This window comes from Pristiophorus japonicus, chromosome 3, assembly GCF_044704955.1.
Source record: "Pristiophorus japonicus isolate sPriJap1 chromosome 3, sPriJap1.hap1, whole genome shotgun sequence".
Classification (NCBI taxonomy): Eukaryota; Metazoa; Chordata; class Chondrichthyes; family Pristiophoridae; genus Pristiophorus; species Pristiophorus japonicus.
In genome coordinates, this window is record NC_091979.1 from 115,457,677 (window position 1) to 115,476,201 (window position 18,525).

The 18,525-nt window shown below is 43.4% G+C and overlaps 1 protein-coding gene across 1 annotated transcript in view; it reads right to left on the bottom strand.

The window, feature by feature from the left end:
• Positions 1-18,525, bottom strand: part of dnah9l (dynein, axonemal, heavy polypeptide 9 like) — a 668,659-nt gene that overhangs the window by 49,892 nt on the left and 600,242 nt on the right. The window contains exons 68-72 of the mRNA XM_070873660.1: positions 18,313-18,453; positions 18,049-18,219; positions 17,678-17,800; positions 15,923-16,116; positions 12,942-13,090 (exon numbers count right to left, since the gene is read on the bottom strand). Of these exons, the coding sequence (XP_070729761.1) occupies positions 12,942-13,090; positions 15,923-16,116; positions 17,678-17,800; positions 18,049-18,219; positions 18,313-18,453 (778 nt within the window). The remainder of the gene's footprint in view (positions 1-12,941; positions 13,091-15,922; positions 16,117-17,677; positions 17,801-18,048; positions 18,220-18,312; positions 18,454-18,525) is intronic.

The window sequence follows — 18,525 nt, forward strand, 5'->3', positions numbered from 1 at the left end:
AACAAAAACAGTATAATCAGTAAAAGTGACCCTGAGGCTGTTGGATTATTGCATAAAGCCAACTGGCTGACTAATGTCCATTAAGGAGGGAAACCTGCTGTCCTTACCTGTTCTGGCAAATATGTGACTCCAGTAACACACCAATGTGATTGACTCTCAACTGCCCTGTAAAGTGGCCTAGCAAGCCACTCAGTTGTATTAAACAACTCAGCAGCAGTCAACCACCACTTTCTCAGGGCAACTAGAAATGGACAATAAATGCCGGCTTTGCCAGTGCCAGGGTTTTGAGCTTACCAGCTGGGGCAGTGAATATAAAAGCAAGAAAGTTGTAATTTTGTGCAGGCCTTAATTAGACCACAATTGTTGTATTCTGCACAGTTCTGGGCACCCTATTGTAGGAAGTATATTAAAACCATTGAAAGGGTACAGCAAAAATTCACTAGAATGATTCCACAAAGAATCAATAAAGTCACCATTTAACTTTTTCCACCGTTTAATTTTTTGGGCTGGTGGATCAGTAAAAAGCAATTCTGTTTTAGAAAAAATCTCTTGGACCACCCATCACACATACATCACGTAATACATTTGATGACATCATGAATGTGAGGCACATGCACCTTGACATCTATTTTTACTGCCACAGAGAAAGCATGTTGAGTTGAGATCCTATTTAGCTATCTTCTGTTCTTGCCCAATACTGGAATATTAAGGTTTAAAAACCAAAAGAGTTGAAAAAATACTGTTTCTTTTTATTCCCGTTACATTACTCAGCACTATTCTTTGCCACAAGTATCTAGTTTGTGGCAGAGTTATGTGCTTAGTGCTATACCCGTATTAGGTATCATAGCAATCATAGAAAAATTACAACACAGAAGGAGGCCATTTGACCCATTGTGAAATTGGGTCATTGTGAATTAATTGAAATGTTTTAATGGTACCAACCTGTACAGGTGCAGCGCCTAAAATCCAGAACCCTCGGGACTGAGGTCATTCCGGATTCATAGCTTTTCTGGACTTTCGATTTGTTTCTGACATCACGAATCTGGAAACACCTGAGCCCAGGTTCAAGTATTTCCGGATTTCGGAATGTCGGGTGGTGGGGGGGATTCCTGCCGAGGAGCTGTTCAGACGAGCCCTGGCGAGGAAGTCGTTGTCGGGCGGGGCCCCACTGAGAAAGTTGTCAGGTGGGCCCCCGCCAAGGAAGTTATCAGGCGGGGCCCCACCGAGGAAGTTGTCAGGTGGGCCCCCTGCCAAGGAAGTTATCAGGCGGGGCCCCACCGAGGAAGTTGTCAGGTGGGCCCCCACCAAGGAAGTTGTCGGGTGGGCCCCTGCCGAGGAAGTTGTCGGGCGGGCAGGATCACCGAGGATGTCGTCGGGTGGGGCCCACTGGGGAGGTCATCAGGCGGGTCAACGAGGAGGCCCAGAGGTAAGGGCAGTGGCGATGAGGTGAGCGAGGCGAGTGGGTACGAGGCAAGGCCCGAGGTCGGTCAGCGGCGGGTCTCCAAGGTCAGGCCTCGTCAGGTCCGGATTCTGGAGCATTTTACGGATTCTGGACGAACCTGCCACCGATCGTCCCGGATTCCGGACCATTCTGGATTCTCACGCTGCACATGTACTTAATGCCATTAAATAAAATTTACGTTTTTTTAGAATTCTTAGAACTGTGCTTTCCATTTTTATTATTGTTAATGCAAACAAAATAGAGCTTCCAGTGTTTCTACTGTATAGCTCTTTACAAATTAAAACCTTTGTTGTCTTTGAGCACATGACCAGTCTAGCTGAATGTTATCCTTTAACGTTGTTTATAGTATTTTTCTTAAAACAATGTCACATATTTGCATATTTAATACACATATGTAACTCTTATCAAAATGGTCATCTTTGAATTTGTTCATAAACTAAAGGTTTTCTTGAATGTACTGAAAACTTATTAGAAGTTATTTAATTAAGCAGTGTAGTTAAGGCAGCTCAATCTATTTTAAAAAGAAAAAGAAAAGAAAGACTTGGATTTATGTAGCGTCTTTCACGATCACCAAACGTCTCAAAGCACTAAAGAGCCAATGAAGTACTTTTGGAGTGCAATCACTGTTTTAATGTGGGAAACATGGCAGCCAATTTGCGCACAAGCAAGCTCCCACAAACAGCAAATATAATGATCAGATAATCTGTTTTTGTTATCATAGAATCATAGAAAATTATGACATAGAAGGAGTCCATTCAGCCCATTGTGGCTGTGCTGGTCGAAAAAGAGTTAAACAGCCTAATCCCAACTTCCAGCACTAAGTCCATAGCCCTGTAGGTTTCGGCTCTTTAAATGCACATCCAAGTACACATGACGGTTTCTGCCTCTACCAGCCTTTCAGGCAGTGAGTTCCAGACTCCCAACACCCTCTGGATGAAGAAAATTATCCTCATTTCCCCTCTTATCCTTTTACCAACTATTTTAAATCTATGCCCCCTGGTTAGTGACCCTTCTGCTAAGGTAAATAGGTATTTCCTTCCACTCTATCTCGGCCCCTCATAATTTTACACACCTCAATTAAATCTCCCCTCAGCCTCCTCAAGGAAAACAACCAGTGTCAGAGGCAACTAAAGGCAACATCCTCATAAATATCCTCTGCACCCTTTCTAGTGCAATCACATCCTTTCTGTAATGTGACCAGAACTACACGCAGTACTCAAGTTGTGGCCTAACTAGTATTGTATATAGTTGTAGCATAACTTCCCTACTCTTGTATTCTATGCCTTGGCCAATAAAGAAAAGCATTCTGTATGCCTTTTTAAGTAACATCAATCTGTCCTGCAACCTTTAAGGATATGTGGACATACACTCCAAGGTCCCTCTGTTCCTCCACACCTCTCAGTATCCTCCCATTTATTGTGTATTCTCTTGCCTTGTTGCCCCTCTCAAAATGCATTACCTCACACTGTTCCAGATTGAATTCCATTTGCCACTTTTCTGTCCAACTGACCAGTTCATCAATATCTTCCTGCAGTCTAAAGTTTTTCTCCTCACTGTCAACCACACGGCCAATTTTTATATCAACCGCAAATGTTTTTTATCATGCCCCCTACATTTAAGTCTAAGCCATTAATATATACTACAAAAACTAAGGGACCAAATACTGAGCTCTGTGGAACCCCACAGGAAACAACCTTCCCTTGGATCCCATGGGCTTTTATTTTTTTGATCAGCCTACCATGTGGGACCTTGTCAAAAGCCTTGCAAAAATCCATGTAAACTACATCAAACACACTGCCCTCATCAATCATCCTTGTTACCACCTCAAAGAACTCAATCAAATTAGTCAGACACGACCTTTCCTTAACAAATCCATGCTGACTCCTTGATTATTCTGTGTCTTTCGAAATGAAGGTTAATACTGTCCCTCAGAGTTGATTCCAGTAATTTGCCCACCGTTAAACTAACTGGCCTGTAATTGCTCAGTTTATCCCTTCCTCCCTTCTTGAACAAAGGTACAACATTAGCAGTTCTCCAATCCTCTGGCACCACTCCTGTAGTCAGGGAGAATTGAAAAATAATGATGGTCAGAGCCTCCGCAATTTCCTCCCTTGCTTCTTTTAATATCCGCAGATATATTTAATCCGGTCCTGGCGATTTATCTACTTTCAAGGATGCAAACCCCTTAATACTTCCGCTCTTCCTATGTTTATCCCTTCCATCGTCCCCCTCTTTTATGAAGACAGCCACAAAGTATCATTGCTGAATTTGTTGTAGTTGAAGCATGCGTTGCAGTTATCCTATTTAAATATCTAATCATTGCACCTTATCAGCGATATGTAAAAAGACCCAAAATCTATAACAAAGCATCCCCACATAAACAGTTTAACCAAAATTACACGGTACCAAGCTTCTACAGGGTACTGAACTTTAGGAGGTGCTTCATATAACATGATGTTTTATTTTTTCCTGAGGCTTTCAGTCATTGTACTTTGAATCCCTAGAAGTTGGCACTAGAATTGACTGATTGCTAGTGATGAAGTAGAGTAAAGGCATTTGGAGTATGATGTTCTGATTACCATGCACAGAAAATTCAAATTGGTGGCAGATTGTGCGTCAGTGAATAGGGCTTTTTTGCATCAAAAAGTAGAGGCAACAGAGGGTGATGAAATTGAGTGTCTATATTGCAAATGTTGTGAAGTTGAAGTGCATGCTCACACAGACTTTATAAAGAAGCACTTGGACAACAAAATGTATGCAAGGCTCGGAGATGAGAATGAGAAAAGAAATAAGAACGTTTGGATTTACTTGCTTATCAAAAATCAGAATGTTCATCAGGCAAGTCAATAAGTCTTGCTGATAGTCCACTTGGCGATTTTGAGAGAACATTTTTGTCAATTAGCAATAAACCATGGCCAATAATGCTATCCTTGCCAAAAAATGATGAGGTAAAGAATGATGAGGTACAGAATGAAACATAGAAACATAGAAAATAGGTGCAGGTGTAGGCCATTCAGCCCTTTGAGCCTGCACTACCATTCAATAAGATCATGGCTGATCATTCACCTCAGTACCCCTTTCCTGTTTTCTCTCCATATCTCTTGATCCCTTTAGCTGTAAGGGCCATATCCAACTCCCTCTTGAATATATCTAACGAACTGACAAAATTAAGGACAGGTTAGTCAAAAAATGTTGAGTTTTTAAACTTTTGATCCATCACCTTATGCTCATGAACAACCAGCAGTGATTATTTAATGTATGTTTTATGGCTTCATTGTGGAGAAGTCTACACTTGTGCTGGTAGATCTGGATTTTACCGCTGACCAAAATATGGTACAGAAAGACTGACAATGGAGTTTGCGTTTTTCTCTGGAGCAGTTAGAAAAGTGGACCCAGCACCGTGGATGCTAATATGTTTAATATTGTGCCCCATAAAAATGATGTCTGTAACTATTGTAAATAATAGCAGGTTGTCATTTAACTAAACTAAACTGTGCCTTTGTTTATGACCTTTGCTCATTTTCAAGTTTTAGTGATTGTTCCATATAAAATCTGATTTTGACTTACTTTTCTTGGGATCTAGTTTCCTCCAATATTCTTCACATTTTGATGCTTAAAAAAACACCTCAAACTCATACAAAAAAAGCAGTTTTAAAATTTAATAAAAATAAACTTTAATCATTCTTAGTCATCGTTATGAAGAAAGGCTTAATAAAAACAGAACCTTTTCACTAAGATATAAGGGGAGGATCCAAGCGGTTTCAAAACTATGAAATAGTGGAGTGAGTTATATAAAAGATTGTTTCTGCCAGTATATGAATTAGTAACAATGAAACTTAGACTGATTATCACTAGAAGAATGAAGGAGGAAGTTAGAAGACTTTTTTTTTTAACACAGAGGGTTATTGGAACATAGAATGCATTATCACCTGTTGGGTAAAAGCATATATTATAACAAAATTTTAAATAGAATCGAATAAGTATTTGAAAAATAATTTAAGGGAGTATCGGGAAACAAAAAGGAAATGGAATTAGAGTTGAGATGGTACTGGCATAGATATGATGGGCTGTAATTTCTCTGATCTGCTAATAACATCATATATCATGTCTACCATGTGTTCACCCATCCAAAATGGATAATTCAGGATTACCTTTGCTAATGGCCTTTCCATAGCTCGTAAAATACCATTAACGCAGACACTGATTAACTCAACAGACGCACATATACTAACCTCAGATCACATCCCATATCATGTAAAGAGGATATTGTCTGACCAATTGCCATAATTGGGTACAAGTACTGCATCTTATTCCACAAGGTATTGTAATGGTACAGGTTGCAAGATAACTGAGTGACGTAGCAGCACTGTCTTCTCAAACGCACCTGCATCTTGTCTGCAACCAATATCCACTTGCTTTCTACCTGTTTTATTAAAATTGAGACACGCAACTGCCCTGGAGTCATACCTTTGAGGTCTATAGAAACATAGAAAATAGGTGCAGGAGTAGGCCATTCAGCCCTTCGAGCCTGCACCACCATTCAATAAGATCATGGCTGATCATTCATCTCAGTACCCATTTCCTGCTTTCTCTCCATACCCCTTGATCCCTTTAGCCACAAGGACCATATCTAACTCCCTCTTGAATATATCCAATGTACTGGCATCAATAACTCTCTGCGGTGGAGAATTCCACAGGTTAACAACTCTCTGAGTGAAGAGGTTTCTCCCCATCTCGGTCCTAAATGGCTTACCCTTTATCCTTAGACTGTTCTGGACTTCCCCAACATCGGGAACATTCTTCCTGCATCCAACTTGTCCAGTACCGTCAGAATTTTATATGTTTCTATGAGATCCCCTCTCATCCTTCTAAACTCCAGTGAATACAGGCCCAGTCAATCCAGTCTGTCCTCATATGTCAGTCCTATCATCCCGGGAATCAGTCTGGTGAACCTTCGCTGCACTCCCTCAATAGCAAGAATGTCCTTCCTCAGATTAGGAGACCAAAACTGAACACAATATTCCAGGTGAGGCCTCACCAAGGCCCTGTACAACTGCAGTAAGACCTCCCTGCTTCTATACTCAAATCCCCTAGCTATGAAGGCCAAAATACCATTTGCCTTCTTCACCCGCCTGCTGTACCTGCATGCCAACTTTCAATGACTGATGTACCATGACACCCAAGTCTCATTGCACTTCCTTTTTTCCTAATCTGCTGCCATTCAGATAATATACTGCCTTTGTGTTTTTGCCACCAAAGTGGATAACCTCACATTTATCCACATTATACTGCATCTGCCATGCATTTGCCCACTCACCTAACCTGTCCAAGTCACCCTGCAGCCTCAGCACCCTCCTCACAGCTCACACTATTTCGTTCCTAACACAGATGAGGCTGCACACAGGGAGTTTAAAGTAACAGTGACTTTAGTCTTTAATAAGACACTCCAGAATGAAGAACAAGCCTTAGGAGCTGGCTTATATACAGTGCTCCCAAGGGATGCTGGGATCCCTTGGGACTTCAGAGGATGAGCTCCCTGGTGGCGGAACATGGGAGTGCATGCTTTACAGATACACAACATCACTCTCCCCCCCCCCCCCCCCGCCCCTCTCAAAGTCAAAGTGAAAACTATTTACAAGGTGAGGCGGTCGGGAGCCTTTCTTTCCCTGGTGGACCACCTCGGTACAAATGTCTGTTCTGGTGTGTTGGCTGTGCCCTCACTGGGCTGGCGTGTTGTTGGCCCTGCAGGGCTGCTAGGTGAGCCTGGCCTTGCTGGGCTGTTGGGCATGATGGGTTTGATTTCTTGGTCCGGCGTGGTGTCGTTGATCCTTTGGGTGTGTGTTGTGGGCTCGAAAAAGATGGCGTCTGCTGTGGGTTGTTCAGGGCAGTCTGTGAACCGCAGCCTCGTTTAGTCCAGGTGCTTTCTGCAAATTTGTCCATTGTCTAGTTTGACTACAAACACCCCACTCCCTTCTTTAACTATCACCGTGCACGTGATCCACTTGGGACCATGTCCATAATTTAGCACATACACAGGGTCATTCAGATCAATTTCCCGTGACACAGTGGCGCGACTATCGTTTACATTTTGTTGCTGCCGCCTGCTCCCTACCTGATCATGCAGGTTGGGGTGAACCAATGAGAGTCTGGTTTTAAGTGTCCTTTTCATGAGTAGCTCAGCCGGGGGCACCCTGTGAGCGAGTGGGATCTTGTGCAGTAGCTGAGCAGTACTCGGGGCAGGCGGGTTTGGAGTGAGCCTTCTGTGACTCGTTGAAGGCTCTGTTTGATGGTTTGTACTGCCCGCTCTGCCTGCCCATTGGAGGATGGTTTAAACGGGCCGAGGTGATATGTTTGGTCCCATTGCAGGTCATGAATTCTTTAAATTCGGCACTGGTGAAATATGGCCCGTTGTCACTGACCAGTATGTCAGGCAGGCCGTGGGTGGCAAACATGGCCCTCAGGCTTTCAATGGTGGCGGTGGCGGTGCTTCCCGACATTATTTCATATTCAATCCATTTTGAAAAAACATCCACCACCACCAGGAACATTTTACCGAGAAACAGGCCCGCATAGTCGACATGGATCCTCGACCATGGTCTGGAGCGCCAGGACCACAAACTTAGTGGTGCCTCTCTGGGCACGTTGCTCAACTGAGCACACACGCTGCATTGCCATACACAGGACTCTAAGTCAGAGTCGATACCAGGCCACCACACGTGGGATCTGGCTATCGCTTTCATCATTACTATACCCGGGTGTGTGCTGTGGAGATCTGAGATGAGCGTCTCCCTGCCCTTTTTTGGTAGCACTACGCGGTTACCCCACAACAGGCAGTCTGCCTAAATGGACAGCTCGTCCTTTCGCCGCTGGAACGGCTTGATTGGCTCTTGCATTTCAATGGGGATGCTGGCCCAGCTCCCATGCAGTACACAGTTTTTTACTCGGGACAGCAGAGGATCTTGGCTGGTCCAAATCCTAATCTGGCGGGCTGTGACAGGTGATTTATCATTTTCAAATGCTTCCGCCATCATCAATAAGTTTGCAGGCTGCGCCATTTCCACCCCCGTGGTGGGCAATGGTAGCCGACTGAGAGCATCCGCACAGTTCTCGGTGCCTGGCCTGTGGCAGATGGTACAGTTATATGCTGATAGCGTGAGTGCCCATCTTTGTGTGCGGGCTGAGGCATTAGTATTTATCCCCTTGTTTTCAGCGAACAGGGATGTGAGGGGCTTGTGATCGGTTTCCAGCTCAAATTTGAGGCCAAACAGGTACTGATGCATTTTCTTTACCCCGAACACACACGCTAATGCCTCTTTGTCAAACATGCTATAGGCCCTCTCGACCTTAGACAAGCTCCTGGAAGCATAGGCTTTAGGTTGCAACTTCCCCGCAACGTTAGCTTGTTGTAATACATACCCGACTCCGTACGACGAGGTATCACATGCCACCACAAGTCTTTTACACGGGTTATACAATACAAGCAGCTTGTCGGAGCAAAACATTTTTCTGGCTTTCTCAAAAGCAATGACTTGGTTTTTCCCCCATACCCAGTTCTCACCTTTGCGCAATAACACATGTAGTGGCTCTAAAAGGGTGCTTAACCCCGGTAGGAAGTTACCAAAATAGTTGAGTCGTCCCAGGAACGACCGCAGCTCCGTGACGTTCTGTGGCCTGGCCGCGTTCCTGATAGCCTCTGTCTTGGCATCTGTGGGCCGAATGCAGTTCGCCGCGATCTTTCTCCCCAAAAACTCCACTTCTGTTGCCATGAAGACGCATTTTGACCTCTTCAGCTGCAGTCCTACACGATCCAGTCGCTGGAGGACCTCTTCCAGGTTTTGTAGTGCTCGGCGGTGTCCCAACCCGTGACCAATATGTCGTCTTGAAAGACTACTGTGTGTGGTACCGATTTGAGTAGGCTCTCCATGTTTCTCTGGAAGATCGCTGTAGCCGACCGAATTCCAAATGGGCATCTGTTGTAGATGAACAATCACTTGTGCGTGTTGATGCAGGTGAGGCCCTTCGAAGACTCTTCCACCTCCTGCGTCATGTAGGCCGAAGTCAGGTTGAGCTTGGTGAACATCTTGCCTCCTGCCAGCGTCACAAATAGGTCGTCTGCCTTAGGTAGCGGGTATTGGTCCTGAAGGGAGAAACGGTTAATAGTTACTTTATAATCGCCGCAAATCCTGACCGTGCCATCACTTTTGAGTACTGGAACAATCGGGCTGGCCCACTCGCTGAATTCTGCTGGGGAGATGATGCCCTCACGTTGCAGCCTGTCCAGTTCGATTTCCACTCTCTCTCTCATCATGTGAGGTACCGCTCGCGCCTTGTGGTGAATGAGTTGTGCCTCTGGGATCCGCACCTTCGGCCCGGAAAAGTTTCCAATGCCTGGCTCAAAAAGGGAACCTGGGTACATGTGATAGCGCTCGGATGTTATCCCAGTTCCAGTGGATTTTGCCCAGCCAGCTCCTTCCAAAGTGTGGGGCCATCGCCCGGGACAATCCAGAGTGGCAGTTCGTGCACCGTGCCCTCGTAGGTGACCTTGACCATGGCAGTGATAAGTTCTTTGGTGTACGTTCTCAGTTTCATGTGGATGGGGCTCAGGGCTGGTCTGAATGCCTTGTTGCACCACAGCCTCTCAAACATCTTTTTACTCATGATGGATTGGCTAGCGCCAGTGTCCAGTTCCATGGCTATGGGTAAGCCATTCAATTTTACGTTTAGCATTATAGGTGGACATTTCGTCGAAAATGTGTGCACCCCGTGTACTTCAGCATCTGCCTCCTCTCTGAGGTTCGAAATTACTTTGATCCACCGTGGACCGATCTTCCTCTGCCACGTGGTGGTTAGCAGGTTTTGCAGAGCTTGCAGCTCGTTTGCAAGTTCGTTGGAGGTGCCCCATTTTGCCACAGCTCTTGCAAACATACCCTTTGAAGTGGCATGAATAGGCTGAATGAAAGCCTCCACAATGCCAATAAGATGTGAATTGCCTTGCATTCATCCTTTATTGGGGGCTCTGACTAATCTGGGTCACCTGAGGCCTGCTGGCAGTTGCAGATTCGTGGGTTCTGCCCTGTACATTTCTGCTCGCAAACACAGTTCCAGTTAATTTATGAACATTGCTAGCACTTGTGTGCTGAGAGATTTGTTTGGTGTTATCACTGGTGGACATAAACGCCTATGCTATCGCAATGGCCTTACTGAGGGTCGGTGTCTCTACAGTCAAAAGTTTTCGTAGGATGGTCTCGTGGCCAATGCCCAGTACAAAAAAGTCTCTGAGCATTTGTTCCAAGTAGCCATCAAACTCACATTGTCCTGCAAGTTGCCTTAGCTTGGCGACGTAGCTCGCCACTTCCTGACCTTCAGATCGCAGGCACGTGTAGAACCGATACCTCGCCATCAGCACGCTCTCCCTCGAGTTAAGGTGCTCCCGAACCAGTGTACACAGCTCCTCATACGATTTATCTGTGAGTTTCACCGGAGCCAGAAGATTCTTCACGAGGCTGTAGGTCAGTGCTCTCCTTTTTGCAGCGCTTCCTTCTCCATCCAGCTCGTAGGCTACAAAGTACTGGTCTAGCCGTTCGACATAGGTTTCCCAGTCCTCACCCTCCGAGAACTTCTCCAGGATGCCCACAGTTTGCTGCATCTTTGCGTTGGATTCGTATTCTCGTCGCCAGTTATTGTGTTCTTAACACAGATGAGGCTGCACACTGGGAGGTTATAGTAACAGTGAATTTAGTCTTTAATAAGACACTCCAGAATGAGGAACAAGCCTTAGGAGCCGGCTTATATACACTGCTCCCAAGGGATGCGGAGATCCCTTGGGACTTCAGGGGATGAGCTCCCTGGTGGCAGAACATGGGAGTGCATGCTTTACAGATACACAACACACACCGCCACCCAGCTTAGTGTCATCTGCAAACGTGGAGATATTACACTCAATTCCTTCATCTAAATCATTGATGTATATTGTAAATAGCTGGGGTCCCAGCACTGAGCTCTGCGGCACCTCACTAGTCACTGCCTGCCATTCTGAAAAGGACTCGTCTATCCCGACTCTCTGCTTCCTGTCTGCCAACCAGTTCTCTATCCATGTCAGTACATTACTCCCAATACCATGTGCTTTCATTTTCACACCAATCTCTTGTGTGGGACCTTGTCAAAAGCCTTTTGAAAGTCCAAATACACCACATCCGCTGGTTCTCCTTTGTCCACTCTACTAGTTACATCCTCAAAAAATTCTAGAAGATTTGTCAAGCATGATTTCCCTTTCATAAATCCATGCTGACTTGGACCGATCCTGTCACTGCTTTCCAAATGCGCTGCTATTTCATCTTTAATTATTGATTCCAACATTTTCCCCACTAATGATGTCAGGTTAACCGGTCTATAATTACCCGTTTTCTCTCTCCCTCCTTTTTCAAAAACTGGTGTTACATTAGCTACCCTCCAGTCCATAGGAACTGATCCAGAGTTGATAGACTGCTGGAAAATGATCACCAATGCATCCACTATTTCTAGGGCCACTTGCTTAAGTACTCTGGGATGCAGACTATCGGCCTTCAATCCCTAAAACAATTTCCCGCCGAATAAGGATTTCCTTCAGTTCCTCCTCCTTATTCGACCCTCGGTCCCCTAGTATTTCCGGAAGGTTATTTGTGTCTTCCTTCGTGAAGACAGAACCAAAGTATTTGTTCAATTGCTCTGCCATTTCTTTGTTCCCCATTATAAATTCACCTGAATCCAACTGCAAGGGACCTACGTTTGTCTTCACTAATCTTTTTCTCTTCACATATCTATAGAAGCTTTTGCAGTCAGTTTTTTTGTTCCTAGCAAGCTTCCTCTCATACTCTATTTTCCCCCTTCTAATTAAATCCGTTGTCCTCCTCTGCTGAATTCTAAATTTCTCCCAGTCCTCAGGGTTGCTGCTTTTTCTCGCCAATTTATATGCCTCTTCCTTGGATTTAACACTATCCTTAATTTCCCTTGTTAGCCACAGTTGAGCCACCTTCCCCATTTTATTTTTACTCCAGACAGGGATGTACAATTGTTGAAGCTCATCCATGTGATCTTTAAATGTTTGCCATTGCCTATCCACCGTCAACCCTTTAAGTATCATTCGCCAGTCTATTCTAACCAATTCACGTCTCATACCATCGAAGTTACCTTTCCTTAAGTTCAGGACCCTAGTCTCTGAATTACCTGTATCACTCTCCATCTTAATAAAGAATTCGACCATATTTGGGTCACTCTTTCCCAAGGGGCCTCTCATAACAAGATTGCTAATTCGTCCTTTCTCATTACACATCACCCAGTCTAGGATGGTCAGCCCTCTAATTGGTTCCTCAACATATTGGTCTAGAAAACCATCCTTATAGGGCTGTGCAATTCCCAGCTCATAATGATTAACTGAACACATAATAATTTGTACACACTATCTGGTGGTATAATACCATGTCTATTCTAGTAGCCTACTCACCTAAGGCCTCTACATCTTTCAGTGGATCAACCCCAGAAGAGAGAATGAAGAAGATTGGAGATGCTGGACCACTTTCCTTAAATGATTTAGAAAATTCTGTTTGACGTCCTTCAATGTATTTTGTCCCAAGCTTCTCTTCCACAAATTTTCTGTAAAAGCAAACATCGCAAGCTACTTAGTCACAAATTCTTTAGTTAGTGAAAGGTTAAAAAAAATTAAATCACATTGCTTATGAAGAAAGAAAGTGAAGGAATACTGTAAATTTTAATCACTGAAATGTAATAATGTTACTGCAGTTTGTAATTAAGTTGTGTGATGATTGCTCTTACTTAAGAAAACCTTTGTAATAAAATCTCTTGTGGCTGTTATCTACAGCGTGGCTGTTAAATCTGTCGATGTTCTTCTTGGCTAAGTGTCTTTTCTTCCTTATTGGTTAAGTCTGTTTTTCATCTTGCTTAATTTTCAGGTAAAATTTTATATTTTTTTGCTGCCTTCTAAGTAGCAGTGAAGCAGCTACAACTGCAACCTGTACAAATCTCACTCAGTCCCACAATTTAAAGTTGCCTTACAAGGTCCCCAACACTCTCAAGCTCACACAGCTCACTCCTGGCAGCAAGGTGCAATTCAACATTCCCTACAACAAACATGTGGTCTAAGCACATTTAGAACATCAGCTAGCCAGAGTGAGTAACATAGAGGCTGCACACGGAGCTGAAGAAACAAATATATGGGCTTCTTCCTGAAACAATCCTCCCACCCACTGCAAGCTCCCACAGAGTTATCGGCCGAGAAGAAAGTCCTCACAATGCCAACAAGGATCTATTGCTGCTGTATCTATTGCAGCACCTCAACCCCATTTCCACAAACATCTAGCACCCTGGCCAGAGATCAACCTAACCCCATTAGCCCTCATTCTAAAACTACATAACTATGAATAACCTTTATTGAATTTACCTGCAAGTACTGTGAAATATGTACAGGTTGAACCTCCCTTATCTGGAACCCTCGGGATCTGGCCTATTCTGGATAAGGGATTTTTCCGGACGAGGGGTGGTCATGTTAAATTGGATGGTACAAGTACTGAGCAAGGGAATAACGGGGCTGGCTGGCTTGGGGCTGGGAGTGCGGCAGAGAGATCATGTGGAGGGAGGCGGTGGATCGCGGGGTCAGGCCAGCGATTGCGAAGGGTCAGGCCAGCGATTGCGGGAGTCGACAGCAAGGAAGGACTTCAATTTGTACATGTCTGAGTTCTGCACATGCGCCAGCCGGTGGCCGGGAATGGTTCTGGACGAGGGGTGGTTCTGGATAAGGGAGTTCTGGATAAGGGAGTTCTGGATAAGGGAGGTTCAATTGGTACTACGCTATTTACTGTGTATGAAAACTTGTGCTAAAAGAATGTAAACTTCTTGGAACAAAGTTACAAAAAAAACCTGTTCTGTGTTACAATCGTTCTTGGAGCATTTCAGTGTACCAGCATCACAGTGGACATCAGACATTTGCTCTCCCACACCCTCTTACAAAGCCATCTCCAGGAGGTGTGGTCTTTTGGATGAGATATTAAACTGAGGCTCCATCTACCTGGTTAGGTGGATGTAAAAGATCCCATGACACTATTTGAAGAACAGCAGCGAGTTATCTCATTGTCTTTAGGAAGGATATATTGGCCTTGGAGGGAGTGTAGCATAGAAACATAGAAAATAGTTGTAGGAGTAGGCCATTCGGCCCTTCGCGCCTGCACCACCATTCAATATGATCATGGCTGATCATGCAATTTCAGTACCCCATTCCTGCTTTCTCTCTATACTCCTTGATCCCTTTAGCCGTAAGGGCCACATCTAACTCCCTTTTGAATATATCTAATGAACTATCCTCAACAACTTTCTGTGGTAGAGAATTCCACAGGTTAACCACTCTCTGAGTGAAGAAGTTTCTCCTCATCTCAGTCCTAAATGGCTTACCCCTTATCCTTAGACTGTGACCCCTGGTTCTGGACTTCCCCAACATCGGGAACATTCTTCGTGCATCTAACCTGTCTAAACCCGTCAGAATTTTATATGCTTTCAAGAGATCCTCTCTCATTCTTCTAAATTCCAGTGAACACAAGCCCAGTTGATCCAGTCTTTCTTCATATGTCAGTCCCGCCATCCCGGAAATCAGCCTGGTGAACCTTCGCTGCACTCCCTCAATAGCAAGAATATCCTTCCTCAGATTAGGAGACCAAAACTGCACACAATATTCAAGGTGTGGCCTCACCAAGGCCCTGTACAACTGCAGCAAGACCTCCCTGCTCCTACACTCAAATCCTCTCGCTATGAAGGTCAACATGCCAATTGCCTTCTTCATAGGTTTACCAGAATGATACCCGGACTTCAAGGGTTAAGTTACGAGGCGAGATTACACAAATTAGGGATGTATTCCCTAGAATTTAGAAGGTTAAGAGGTGTTCTGGTCGAAGTTTTCAAGATATTAAAAGGAACAGATAGTGTAAATAGAGAGAAACTATTTCCGTTGATTGGGGATTCTAGGACGAAGGGACATAATCTAAAAATTAGAGTCAGACCTTTCATGAGTGAAATTAGGAAACACTTCTACACACAAAGGGTGGTAGAAGTTTGGAACTCTCTTCCACAAATGGCAATTGATGCTGGATCAATTATTAATTTTAAACCTGCGATCGATAGCTTTTTGTTAACCAAAGGTATTAAGGAACATGGGCCAAAGGCGGGTATATGGAGTTAGGTCACAGATCAGCCATGATCTCATTGAATGGCAGAACAGGCTCGAGGGGCTGAATGGCCTATTCCTGTTCCTATGTCCTGGCCAACATTTATCTCTCAACCAAAATCACGGATTAACAGCAACAGTGATTGCACTTCAAATGTAATTCATTGACTTTAGGGTATCCTGTGGGTGTGAAAGGCACTATAGAATCTGTAAGAAAAAACTAGCATTTATCATTTAGAGCAGTAGGATCAGATTACCTAATTGCATATGTCATGCGATCTGGACGTAAAGCACGCATCATAATAAGTTTCTGAAGGGAGCTTTTATTTTTCCATTCTTGAGGAAACTTCTCTTTTTCTGGGCATTCGGATTCAACAACTTTTTTCCAACGTTTGGCTGAACCTTCAATATCCCTATCCAATCCACGAAATTCATCCATAAAGCTCATTGTCTGAGGACAGGACAATAAGGGGAAATTACATTTCTAATTTATTCGTAGTTTATTTCTTTTGAATTAATAAATAAGTTCAACAGTTGATGTTTTGAACTTTTAGAACCTTAACCCATTTCTAATGTTTTTATCAAAGGAACTAAATATTTATTAGATATCAAAGAGGACTTATGAGGTTTAATTGCACAATCCCATGCTCCCACCCGGGAGCCACACTTGCAGGCAACAAGGGTCAGAGAAGCTGAAGTACAATGTAGTAGTCCGAAGTTCGCCTTCGCGCACAGATGCAGCGTTAGTGGTATGGAAGTGCTGCTTTGATGTTTTGAATGTAAAGTCACTGCTATAAGTGCAAGGAAGGATTAGATTTAAGTGCTATATTTGTTAAAATAAGTATCCAAATATAACTGGGGTTAATTTTAACTCCAGCCAGCAGGGGATGGGATGAATGCAACATGCATTGACAAGAGAAAATTTGAGACCTGAACTATTTTAAGTCCCGTGTCTCATTAACATGTTGCAGGTCCACTCTCCACCCGAAGCAGGGTCTCACAGCAGGGAGGACAGGTGAAGTCTGGGAAATGGGAAGCTTCAATATTCCTTGTGTCGTCTGGAGCAGCACTGCAGCTTACGCTGAGTGGGTAGGGCTAAAATCACCCCATTGTTTTCAATGTCAGAATGTTCTTACTTGGTTTGTAATTTTACATATTAATTTGCAATTAAAACCATGGGGTAGGAATTCATTATGACCCATTTTTGGGCATGTGACTGATGATCTGCTTCCAGCACATGCTCAAATTAGAAGGCCCAAGGCCCCACTGTAAGAATTGAATTGAGCTGCCAGCAACTGTTACACCTTTAGAGGGAGCTCGTCCATTTCCATTCATCTAATTTGGACTGCCAGGCCCAGCACCCACTCCGCTCAGGGCAGCCCAATTTCAGGAAGAGATCCTAAAACAAGCATTAGGCCCCTGATTAACCCATGCAAGGTGCTTAACGTCTTTATAGATGGCTTCCAAGGACACCTGAAAAATTGACCGACCCAATATGGGAGTGAATTTATTTATGGAATCTTTGGTGTGCAGGACAGAATCCCAAGGAAATGGTCCTTTTTGTCCCGGTTTTCTGTCCAGAAAATGGGTGCAGCATGGACCAATTTCTACTCCATTATGATCCATAAGCAAAGTACTTTAGCATCATACTGGGACTTTCCAAGGTGATTAGGATGGTAACTTGTGGTGAGTTTTTCTGAATGAGTCTCATGTACCACCTCGTGACTCTTTGAACAGTCGCAGCAGTGGTAGAAGGTTCTGAGACGGTTGGTTCTTTCGGCTCAGGAATGGCATGTACTATATGGATTTAAAGAGTTGGCAAATATAATCTCAAAAAGTAGAGGGAATTACTTTGTTGAATTAATAACTATATTTTGACAAAGATAAGATATGTAAGTTGTACTGAAGAAATACATGGAACAATCGTGGTTAACAAGCCTTTAAAAGCTTTATATGTCATTTACTGCTTCTACTCTTTCCAAAAAAACAAGTTTGCAGGTGCAAATGCATACCTTTATTGCACTCCATGCTGTGTTTGACAGGAAGTCCACAGGACTGTTGTAATTATGGTCAATATTAAATCTGAGCAAGAAGTCAAGTTCACGAGCATCTATTTCCTTTTTCAAAAGCAAAATCTATACAAGAAATATTGGATATTTATATTACAATTTTGACATCAATTGTTATTTAATATCCATTCTTACAGCAAATCCTGGCATGCACAGTTGATATATTACATTCCTAATGCCTGGTATATCTGATATGAAAATAACAAAACTAAACAAATTTCAAAAGTTAATCATGAGGAAGGAGTCTGTTATATAACAAATTTTTATTTGTAAAAATATCAGCAAATACTTCATAAAGTAATTGAACTACATACCTGAAAAGACACTTGAGCTGTAAAGGTAAGTTTATCCCTTTCAAACAGCCCACGGCTAATGTAGATGAATGTTGAATATGTGATCTCATCAATTAGATTCATTACCCTTACTCTCACATCATCAGACTCTTCAGCCTGTTGTATAGCTTTGTGAAACACAGCAGCAAATGCCTAAAGATAAAATAAATTGCTAGCTGTTCATTTATTGCTACTTTAATTGTGAAAAGCTTGTGTACAAATAGTGCTGTATAAATTAATAGTAACCTTGAGTGAGAACCGGTACATAGGATGGATCATATTAAGGTCATTCATGATAAAGTAGAGCAGAGAAGCTCTGACAGCTGCAGGACGATAGTGTTCACGAGCTTCATTGATCTTTACTTCATTAACTTTAGCTTCAAGCACCTACACAGAAGTTAGGAACAGTTAAGATGTAATGCCAAATAATGAATTTAAACAATATTCTCTCTCCCAAAG